At 32.8% G+C, this 12,019-nt stretch overlaps 1 protein-coding gene across 3 annotated transcripts; it reads right to left on the minus strand.

Annotated features, from left to right (window-relative positions):
• Positions 1–186: 186 nt before the first annotated feature.
• LOC100246529 (uncharacterized) lies at positions 187–3,919 on the minus strand. Of its 3 annotated transcripts, none has more exons than XM_019220223.2 (5): positions 3,243–3,919; positions 2,840–3,081; positions 2,497–2,736; positions 1,281–1,408; positions 187–536 (listed from the first exon to the last, which is right to left on the minus strand). In XM_019220223.2, exons 1-4 carry the CDS (start codon positions 3,705–3,707, stop codon positions 1,303–1,305), a joined length of 1,053 nt encoding a protein of 350 aa, XP_019075768.1. In that variant the 5' UTR covers positions 3,708–3,919; the 3' UTR covers positions 187–536; positions 1,281–1,302. The 3 variants fall into 3 exon arrangements, with proteins under 3 accessions (XP_019075768.1, XP_059592673.1, XP_002270853.2); XM_002270817.4 differs by lacking the exon at positions 187–536 and adding an exon at positions 685–906; XM_059736690.1 differs by lacking the exon at positions 1,281–1,408 and having other exon boundaries at positions 3,243–3,917.
• Between the last annotated feature and the right edge of the window lie 8,100 nt (positions 3,920–12,019).

A 12,019-nucleotide genomic window follows, 5' to 3' on the forward strand; every position in this document is an offset into this window, starting at 1 on the left:
CTTGAAATCATTTCTAGGAAGTTGTGTGTTGTCATTTAGATGACTGATTTCACAAATAAAAATGGGTAAGTGATCTCTTACATAATGCTTTGATTACTTGGACCTTTGTGCTTAAAATGTGGTTTGAGAAGGGTTTAATCTAAAATGGTCGTATCTAAAGAATCCCAAACAAGTTTAGACCAAAAGAAAGAGAAAAAAAATAGTGAGCTGTTTTATTGATGTGTGGAAGTGGAAGAAGTCTTCCAACTGGTTCATAACACAAAATTCCTCACAGGACAACAACGATTTAGTGAAAAGATATGAAAGGAAACCAGAACTTCTGAAAGAAGTCATGGAGTTGTTTGTTGATCTCATCTGGCTTTTCTTCCTGGAGAAAGTGACCCAACCCTTCCAACACAACTACTTCCTCCAGAAGTGGCACTCTATATATTCTTTAATGCCTGTGAAATTGTAAGTGATGTCCAGGTCCCCCATGATGAACTTACTGGGTACTATGATCGGACTCCCGGACCATGGTGCTGTTGAATTCCCAGCTTCTGCAGTAAAGAATAAAGTTTTAAAAGAACAGTTATCAGGCTCAGGAACCCCACCCAAATCCCAGAGACTAGATAAAATCGAAGCGTGGACTGGACTGGACCGGACCGGAGGGCAACAATAAGTGATAAGTCATAATATACCTATCAAAAATTCGGTAGTAGTTCAATCCTCCAAGGAAGCCTGTCTTGTCAAATTTGGAAACGTAGTAGTTAAGTTCTTCCTCAGACAGCCAAGAGGGCAAAGGAATTGGAGTGCCTGGTTCATATCCAAAGGGATTTTCCTTTGGAAGATACAGAGGACCGGGCGGTAATTTAGTGAGGAAAAACTTAAGAACTCCCTCTGTTCCTCAGCTTCCATTTTTCCAGGCTCCTGCAACAAATATCACTCATCCCCATCACTAAGGTGGCCTGTTACCATCATTTGGGTCTATTCTCATAACCATTATCTTGCGTATATCAATTAATTTTCCAATAATTTTATGAATTGTGAGCCATTTTGGTCGTATTTATAAAATCCAACTACAGCTACGTACGTACGGGACCATCCCCACATTATGAGACGAGAGAGAAGATAAATAAATTTAAAAATGAATATACAAGGAGAAAAAGATGGTTGAGTTTAATAACCAAATGAGCTTCATCAAACTAATAGATAAGGTAGAGACTGAAACAAGAAAGCAATAAAAGGAATGATTCATTTCATTTGATGAACAAGGAAGGTAGAAAATTAAGCAACGTAGATACCTGAAACCTGCAAACGTAGAAGTCATCTCCATACAAGAGACGAAATCTCTCCAAAATTTTCTGCGTCGGGTCTCTCGGGAGGTAGACGATGCTTACACTCGGGTCTCTCCAAAACTAATAGTAGGATCCTATTTAGAAAATTCGAACTGAAAATTGAATGAATGGAAGGTTCAAAATGATGTATATAAAGGTACATAATACAATTTTTTTTCCATTTTCAATATAAATTTTTATATTTAAATATTATACATATATATATATATATATATTATTTACCAAAATTTAAAATATTAATACATCTATATAAAAGATGAAAAAAAATAAATATTATTGATTTTAATTATATATATATATATATATTAATTTCTTAATATTATTTTCATTTTTAATAAAATATAAATTATATATTTTAACTGTGGTTCGACCATCCATCCAACCAGTAAACTATGAACCTATAACTTTTCTGATTCAACGAGAAATACAATTTTTAAAACATTGATATTTAGTTATTTGAAAAATGTCAAAATTTATAATAAAAATGATTAAATTTTTTAAAATAATTTTAAAGGTTTTTGCTACAAAAGGACTAAAATTATTGAAAATTTATAATGGTTTTTCTTTCTATTTTTAATATTTCTTTTGAAAATTTTCTTTAAATATTCTTGATAATTTATTTTTTTATAAAATCTATAACTTTTTTTTATAAAAATATTCTTAATTCTATGGTTGTTTAATTTGATATATTTTCATAATTAATATTAAAAATAATAATTACTATTAATTACCTTTAACTATAATATAATATTTTCCTTCTTGCCCCCTAAGAGAAGTCCCAGGCTCTGGCACTGGTAGAGTGGTGAGTAAAACAGAGAGAAACTTTCAAAATTCATTATGATTGTTTTTGTTGTGATCTTCTATATGACATTTATACTTGATCTGGCATATCTATAATATTGGGTGGGTAGAAGCGTACAATTGGAACCTTAAATTTCAACCATATTTATTACGGAATTTCACATCACTTTTTCTAATATTGAAACCCGGTGGCCTAAATGTGATTTTTGAGATCACATGAATTGGCCTCTGAAAGAAGTGTCTCCAACCTTAATGCAAGTAAGCAGAACCCAACTGGATTCCATGTTATAAGTAGACCCACTTATTATCACACATGAAATATAGCGGAAAGAGATATGGAGATAAAATTGGAAATCAGAACCTCTGGAAGAAGGCATGGATGTGTTGGTTGATCTCATCTGCCTTTTCTTCCTGGAGAAAATGGCCAACTCCTTTCATCACAACTACCTCCTCCAAAAGTGGCACATGTTTCTTCAACTCATCGAAGGTCATAGATTCATTAAAGCCAGGGGTATTATAAGTAAGGTCCAGGTCACCCACAATAAACTTGGCCGGAACTTCAACTTGACTCCCGGTCCAGGGTGCTGTGAGTTCCCAACTTCTGCAGAAAGGAGTAAAGGAATAATGACTATGGGCAGCATGATTCAGACATAAAAAAAAAAACATTATGATAACCAGTGAAAATAATTTTGAAGGCAACATACAGGTCAAGATTTCTGTAGTAGTTTAATCCTCCTGTGAAGCCTGTATTCTCATATTTGGTCACATAATAGTTGAGTTCTTCCTCAGACAACCAAGAGGGCAAGGTAATCGGGATGCCTAGTTGATCTCTTAAGGCTTTTCCTTTTGGCAGAAACAATGGACCAGCGGGTAATGAAGTGAGAAAATACTTGAGAACTTTGTCAATGCCGATCTCAGCAAACTCAGTTTCTATGGCCCCAGGCTCCTGCAATAAAAAGTGCCCATGCTAACAACGTATAACTGCGATTTGGGATGTCCCATCAATGATTTTATATATATATATATATATGAGTTATTCTAACCTTTTCCTGATTATTGGTAATGCTATTATAAGTAGAATTCTGAGAAAGTCACCAAACAACGTACCTGAAATCTGCAAATGTAGTAGTCGTCTCCGTAGAGAGCCCGGAAGGTCTGGAGTGGCTTATTCATGGCGTTTCTTGGAGAAAAAGAAACACTCAGGTTCACCAAAGCCTTCACTCTATCAGGGCGAAACAAGCATAAATTCCAACCAATGAAGGCTCCCCAATCGTGGCCCACCACGAACACCTTGTCGGCGCCGATGGCGTCCAGCACTCCGATAAGGTCGCCCACCAGGTGAAAGTAAGTGTAGCTATCGACGTCCGCCGGGGCGTCGCTGTCGCCGTAGCCCCGGAGGTCAGGAGCCACCGCTCGGTAGCCAAGAGAGGCGAGGGCGTGGATCTGGTGGCGCCAGGAGTACCAAAACTCGGGGAAGCCATGGAGGAGTAGAATGATGGGACCTTGTCCTTTCTCCGCCAGGTGAATGTTGATTCCATTTGCCCTTACAGTTGTGTGCTCTATTCCCTCCATTGCTTTCCTTCCCCAAATTCCAAAGGCCCGATCTCAATTTCGAAGGGTTAGCTGACTAAGAGTTAAAATGAAACTATAACTGTCTCTTTCTCACTCTTGTCATCATTTATCATGCCACGCTACAGTTGCGGACCACAAACAAGACAAGTTGTTGTTTGTTTGTATGGTCAAGATGCCGACCGACAAGTTGTTTGTTCCTATCGTCGATTATCTACAGCACTTTCCTTACGCTCCTTCCAGGAAGGGATAAGATTTCCTGATGATGATGGGACGAGTTTTTTTGAATACCCGTTCTTAATGAGATGAGATTCAATTTTAATAAACGAGTTTTAAATATATTTGAGATTTTTTTTTAAATCCAGGACTGATTTGGGGTGAGTTAAGGTATTACCCCACCCTACCTCGATTATATATAAAATTAATTTTTATTTTACTATTTTTAATATAAATAATAATAAAATAAGTTATAAAAAATATACTAATTTAATTATTTATGAAATATATTTATTTTAATGTAATTAAAAATTTTAAAAATAATTTAAAAAAAAATTCAAAAAAAAGTTAAACGGGGCAGAATGGTCATACCCGCCCCTTCCTACGTCGTCCCGTTTAATTTTTTAAATGAGACGGAAATGAGAATTGTTCTGAACAAATGAGGCGGGGTTGGGATGAGGGCGATTGTGGACCCCGCATTTCGGCTCAATGCGTTTCCCACTCGATGGCGAACTCGATTTTAATTTTGAAAAATTGATTTTATATTGATTAAGAAAAATGACTTGGAGTCGCCACTTATTTTTATTTTGTTTTTAAAAGGTAAATAAAATAAGAAAGAAAACTCTAAGTGTAACTCCTTACTTTGGAAAAGGTGGTCTGTGAAAAATCGGATCGGGTTCGGGAGTCAGGTTACTTATCAGGAAGGTACGGTAAAAACCGTAGCACCCTTCTAAGTCTCTAAAATCGGGTCTCTACTAATAAAATGAAGCTGACATGACAATCAATGAGAAAATCAATGAATACTCGAAGCGATCATGCACATATGAGAATCAAAACATGTATAAAGAATGAACAAAATGTGAGTGGATACGTACCTGGTTCTCTAGTCACGAATGCGCTATCATGAAACAGGATTAGTGAATCACGAATAGATAAAATTATGCGTATGTCAAGGAACAAAATAAATCAAACAATCAGTCAGTCAGTCATAAGGAAATCACATATTTTGGGCCCCACCAAAGCCCGATTCATATTGCATGAATTAATCTCACGAATCCCATTATTTCGAAATTATGAAGATTCATCATTCTTGCTTGTGTATAAATTAAAAGAAATAGAACATTATTTAAATATCGGAGTGGAATTAAAACTGTTCGAGAGAAAATTGGATTTTTGAGATTTATTTGGAAATTGAAGTCTCGAAAGTTATTTGAAGACTAGAGTCTTGAGAATTAAATTTAAGAATTTGAATTTTGGATATTAAATTTGAAAGAAATTAGAATTTTGGAAATCAAAAATTAAGTTCAAAAATTGGAATTTTGAAGAATTGTTTAAAATGGAATTTCAAAATAATTAACTAAAATAATAATAATTAAATGGATTAATGTGAATATCGGAATTTTCGGAATTAGAAATTAAAATCGGAAGTTGGAAATTTTAATGAATTGTTTAAAATTGAATTTTAGAATAAACAAATGAAATAATAATAATAATGAAAATAATAAGGATCAAATAAATAACTATGGAAATTGGAATTTCGGAAATTAGAAATTAAATTTGAAAGTCGGAAATTTTAAAGAATTGTTTAAAGTGGAATTTTTTAATACATAAAATAATAATAATTAAATAGATTAAAGTGAGTATGAGAATTTTCGGAAATTGGAATTGAATTTTAAAGATCGGAATTTTGAAATATTATTTAAAGGTTGAATTTTTATAAATTGGGCTTGGAAATTGGAAGTTAGAAAGTTTGAATTAATAATAATAATAATAATAATAAGGTTTTGAAAGTTGAGTCAACAATAATAATAATAATGAGATTTTTGAAAGTTGAGGTAATAATAACAATAATAATGAGATTTTTGAAAGTTTGGATTAATGATGATAATAATAATAATAAATAGATGTTGAAAGTTGAGTTAATAATAATAATAATAATGAGATTTTTGAAAGTTTGGATTAATGATGATAATAATAATAATAAATAGATTTTGAAAGTTGAGTTAATAATAATAATAATAATGAGATTTTTGAAAGTTTGGATTAATGATGATAATAATAATAATAAATAGACTTTGAAATTTGAGTTAATAATAATAATAATAATGAGATTTTTGGAAGTTTGGATTAATGATAATAATAATAATAATAAATAGACTTTGAAAGTTGAGTTAATAATAATAATAATAATGAGAAAGTTGAGTTAATAATAATAATAATAATGAGATTTTTGAAAGTTTGGGTTAGTAATAATAATAATAGGGTTTTGAAAGTTTGGATTAATGATAGTAATAATAATAATAAGGTTTTGAAAGTTTGAATTAATGATAGTAATAATAATAATAAATAGATTTTGAAAGTTGGGTTAGTAATAATAATTATGGGGTTTTGAAAGTTTGAATTAATGATAGTAATAATAATAATAAATAGATTTTGAAAATGTGAATTAATAATAATGATAATAATGAGGTTTTGAAAGTTTGGGTTAATGATGATAAAAATAATGATAATAAATAGATTTTGAAATTTGGGTTGGTAATAATAATTATGGGGTTTTGAAAGTTTGGATTAATGATAGTAATAATAATAATAAATAGATTTTGAAAGTTGAGTTAATAATAATGAGATTTTTGGAAGTTTGGATTAATGATGATAATAATAATAATAACTAGATTTTGAAAATGTGAATTAATAATAATGATAATAATGATGTTTTGAAAGTTTGGGTTAATGATGATAAAAATAATGATAATAAATAGATTTTGAAATTTGGGTTAGTAATAATAATTATGGGGTTTTGAAAGTTTGGATTAATGATAGTAATAATAATAATAAATAGATTTTGAAAATGTGAATTAATGATAATCATAGTGATGATAATAATAATAATGACAAGAATAATGATAATAATGATAGTAATAATAGTAACAATGATAATAACAATAATAACAATAATAATAATAACAATGATGGTAACAATTGATAATAATGATAATGACAATGATAATAATGGTTAATAATAATAATAATAATAACAATGATAATAATAATTAATAATAATAATAATAATAATAATAGTAACAATAATAATAACCATAATAATAATAATAATAATAATAATAATAATAATAATAATAGCAATGATAATAATTAATAATAATAATAATAATAATAATAATAGAAAGGGGCTCAAGACAAAGGCCCCATCTTCAGCATAGGCTTGGGCCTGGGCTCCAAATCCAAACCCAAGCCCAAAGCCTTCATAAGCAAACCCAATGCAACCACCCATCACAAACCTGGGCCTAGTGCCCCCAACCCAAAACCAAACACAAAACTGGGCCTAGCCTTAGCCCAAGCCCAAAAACCAAGACTTCATCTTCTTCCTAGCTTTCCCCCTGAACGCACCATCATCCTCGAAGAGAGCCTTCACCACCGGCGGCACCAAGAGACGCTGTCGCCGTCGTCGACGACCGGCGCGGCTATCCACCTGGCCGGAGCGGGTCTAGACGCACCATGCCCGCGTCAGAGAAGAAGCTGCTAGCGATCTGAGGGTGGGATTGCTGCCAGCTTGGGTGGCGGCGCCATCTGGAGTTGGTCACTGAACCACGCGCTACCGATGAAGGCGCCGGAGGCGACGAAGACTATGAGAGCGGAGGTGGTTGAGATGGCGAGAGCAGGAACCACCGCATGCCGCTTCGGATTGGCGTCGATCTTGCTGTGCCAGCGGCGCTGGAGAAGAGATGCATGGAGAGGAGGAGCCCCAATGCTGCCATTGATCCAGCCGACTGAGCGAACTTGAGGAGAGGGGTATGGAAGGTGGTGGCCATGCATGCGTGAGGATTGAGGAAGGAAGTGGGTTGGAAGAGTGAAAAAAACGAGTTTGAGATGGCACGTGGTGTAGAGAGAGAGAGAGATGAGTGTGAAGGTTAGTAAGATGGGTATGAAGAAGAAATGGAGGTCGGGTCTTGGTGATGGATATGTGAGGGATGAAAAATGGGTGTGGAGATGGGTCCGGTTTGCATGGGGCCTTCATGTATGCAGAAATGATGACAATGAACGGGTGGGGGGATGAACGGCATGAGGAGAAGTGGATATAGTGGTTGGGGTGGCCATGCGGAGGCAGAGGGATGAGAGGTGGGGATGTGTAGAAAATGGGTATGAATAAATCTAGAGAGAGAAATGGATGTAGGTGTGGAATGGAGAGACGGGTATAAAACTAAAAAAAAGGTGATGAGCAGGGGGCGTGCTTGGGAACCATGGTGCATGGATTGGGTGAAAGTGAGTGGTGTACGTGGTGTAGAGAGAGGAATGCATGGGGAAAACATGGATATTGATTAGTTAGATGAGTGGTAGTGTAGTGATAGAAGGAGATCTAATGGGCCTCGTGGACGTGGATAGGTGAGTTTCACGATCTGAAAGGCTGTCCGTCATGGTCCTCCAGTTACGAAGAAACATCCTAGACTGCTCCTCATCAACCTCCACAAACTAGGAGAACTCTCCTCTCACTTAGAGAACAACTCTGGAATCTCTCCTTCCCCTCCTCTCTCTGGTTTTCTTTGGCCATCTTCTTCCTCATATATCTAACAGACATAGTAAATCGTTTCTTTCGACTGGTGATTCTGCATTCGCAGTCCTCAGACCTCATCACAAGACTTCAAGTCTATAGTGTGCTGAAAGTTTTCCATCTCAAGAGGTCCATCGACAAAACCAAACCAAGTCACACCACTCTCATGTCCCATTCAATTCAGAACAGAGGAACGTGAAAAAAAACCTTTATAAAAACAGAGTATAAAAACAGAAAATTAATGAGTGAAACCCTGTTTCATTGTTTCATCCACGGGCCTGCAGGAGGATTGAGGGACTATGGGTTCATACAAAACAGGGGAATAAAATCTGAGATATCTCGCAATGAAGCTAGAAACAGATTCAAGTTGCTTTTCAGCTAAGCCAAGAAGAGAAAATGATACAGTAATGTCAACCAACCCATGGTTGATTCAGAGATCGTTGAAAGCTAAAAATACAACCTGGAAAGACTTACCTAAAACGAGAAATGATATCCCGAAACAAACAAAGAAGATAACCAACAGGATCCATACCTGAAAAAATCCTCCCCACAAGCGAAAGCTCGCCTGACTTCAAGCTCTCATGAAAACTCTCCAAGCTACCTCCGAAAAATCCATCTGTTTCCAAAAACTCTCCCTCAGGTCACCTCTCTCAGGTGTCTTTCCCCTATTTTTAGTCTTCCTCAGCAAGCCAGCTGTATCCCGTCTCCTCCGCCGCCCAAAAACCCTGCCTCCCCTGCAGCCTCAGAGCCCCCAAACACAGCTCTCCCATCATGTCGAGCCCCGGGAAAATAAAAATAAAAATTCAAAAAAAGTCCCTGCTTCCGGGGGTCTACAGCGATCCATCCGGAACTCGCCCTGTTGCCATTCCTACAGCTCCTCCAAAGGTTAACCAAATCCAGTCTATCGAGAGTATCGTTTTGGATGGGCTTCAATTTTGGCGTTGCTTGGTTCGGCCTTATTGGCCTTTAACAAATCAAAAGCTCTCTTTTCGAGGCAAGCGTGAGTGTTTCCATGTGTGTTTGACTAATTTGTTTTAAAAAAAAAATTGAGTATCACTTTGGTTTTAATTTCTTCTTCTAATTAGAAGTCTAGAACTAACCAAAAGCATTTTGAAAATCCATTAAGGATAAAGTATTTCATATGAATCACACCTCATTCTTGTTTCTCATTTTCTCTCAAGTCTCTAGAACGAGAATAGCACGGAACAACCAATGGCAATCGGCAAATCAATACTCAATCTGTCAATTGCTTTCTTCTCCGGCCTCTTGATTTTTGTGGTTTTAATAGCCTTATGTCTCTATCTTTGGCTGCTTTCTCTGGATATTTTTTATGTGCAAATATTTGAATAATTACATAGGATTGTTGATTTTGAATGTCGGTTCCTAAAGTGTAAAATGATAAAATTTTCATACAAGACAATAAAAACAAGAATATTACGTATTCAAACTCCTTGGTGATATTTTATTTCAAATGTTATGAGATATAGGGAATGACAAAAACATTAACCTACTATTTCGCCACCAAATATTGGTGGCTAGGCACATCATGTGGCACATTAAATGGAATTTCTTGCCTAAAGAAATTGGCATTCCTCAATGGCCACCTTGAAGAAGCTAAAATGACCTCATTAATTTATGTTGATAATAGTGACTTTTACGGTAAGTGTTTCAGGATTTGAACCCGGCCAAAAGGCTTAGAATGAATTGCAACAATCACTTGGGCTATTTCATCCTTGTTACATATATATGTACACCCAAGTTATATTAAAAACCATTATTAAAAAAATACTTTAATAAATAAATTTATTCTACATCTTTTATTTTAAAATTTATTTAATTGATTACTAAAAGCATAAAACTCATCATTTATATGATAATTAAATATTAAAAATATAAACAATATAAAAAATCATACATAATTTTGAATGTTTTTATTTTAAAATATTAAAATATAAATTTATTCAAATTTTGTTAAAATAAAAAATAAAAAAATAATAATGAAGTTCTTTTTATAAAATATGAAATTTGATCGAAACTTGTGTATAATCATCCATATTGATATATATATTTCTTTGTGACTTTCTATAAAAGACGAGAGCTCTAATGAAAATTTATTTCGTTCTCTTTTTACATTCTAATTTCTCTTTTTCATTTTCTTCTCTTTCCACTTTATTATTTTACGACACATTATCAACACGATGCTTTGAGTATATAGAAAAAAAAAAAAGAGTGTTCGAGATAAAAAAAGAGAAGAATTCATCTGCAAAATTTCTTGTAGGTATGTAGCCTTATTTTCTTTGAATGAAATATGAATAGTATGCATTGTATTATTATAATTTTTATTTATTTTATCTCATTGCCAGAAGCTATGTTAATCATATTTCATATAATTACATATTTTAATTATTTAATAACTAGAAGTTATATAGAAAAATTTTCATATCCAAAAGTTACAGGGTAAATTACAAAATTACAAATACATAGTCGGAAGTTATGCATATGATCCCCAATTACTTTTTAATTATAATATATAACTAGAAGTTATATAAAAATAACATTATATGATATGTACAAATGAATAATTCATAACTTGAAGGTATGTACAAATCCAAAACTACAAATACATAGCAAAAAGCTATGTATATAGTTCTTAATTATTTAGTTCTAATTATACGGTATAACTGAAAGTTATACAAAATAATATTATATAGTCAGAAGCTATAAAATGAATAGTTCATAACCTGAAGTTATGTACAAATCTATACAATAAATAGTTTATACCCTAAAGTTATGCACAAATTTACACAATGAATAGTTCATAACCTGTAGTTATGTACAAATTTACATATTTTCTTGTTCTGACAAAATAATCATATCCTGAAATTATGAAAGATATTAACTTTTAATTTCTTTTTATTATATTGAGTAATTGGAAGTTATAGATGAATAGTTCATAATATGAAGTTATGCACATGTTTATATGAAAAATAGTTCATAACTTGAAGTTATGTACAAATTTGTATATTTTATTGTTTTGACAAAATAATCATAATCCAAAGTTATGAAAAATATTGGTTTTTAATTTTTATTTCTTATTCACGTATTTTTCATAACTAGGAATTATTGAAACGATTTTTATTAACAATTGTTTCATAGCAAGAAGTTGTGCATACAATTTCTAATTTTCTTGTATAATCAAAAGTTATATAAAATAAAATTGTCAATGAACAACCATGTTGCTAGAAGATACATAAATTTTTTTATTTGTGGTATAACTAGAAGTTATATCATAACATAATTGTCAATTGTTTAATGTTATTATAACATTACTCAAATTTTAATTATTCATAGTCTAAAATTATTAAGAAAAAGTTAATAAATTAATAATTGTTAAAATTCTATAACCAAAAGTTATATAAAAATGAGAAAAGTAATATTCTTTGTGTTAATCAAAAGTTATGCCAAAATTGTTAATATATACTTTTTTATATAGCTGGAAACCATAGAGAATAAAATTAATTTTGTACAAATTTAT

This window comes from Vitis vinifera, chromosome 5, assembly GCF_030704535.1.
Source record: "Vitis vinifera cultivar Pinot Noir 40024 chromosome 5, ASM3070453v1".
In the NCBI taxonomy this organism is placed as follows: domain Eukaryota; kingdom Viridiplantae; phylum Streptophyta; class Magnoliopsida; order Vitales; family Vitaceae; genus Vitis; species Vitis vinifera.

Excerpts from the sequence above, each read along its gene's own strand:
- LOC100246529 (XM_019220223.2), bottom strand. The coding sequence starts at position 3,707 with ATGGAGGGAATAGAGCACACAACTGTAAGGGCAAATGGAATCAACATT. Across the intron at positions 2,737-2,839 it reads TACTACAGAAATCTTGACCT|AAGTTGGGAACTCACAGCAC; the intron begins GTATGTTGCCTT and ends TCCTTTCTGCAG. Across the intron at positions 1,409-2,496 it reads ATCCATGCCTTCTTCCAGAG|GATCCTACTATTAGTTTTGG; the intron begins GTTCTGATTTCC and ends TTTTCTAAATAG.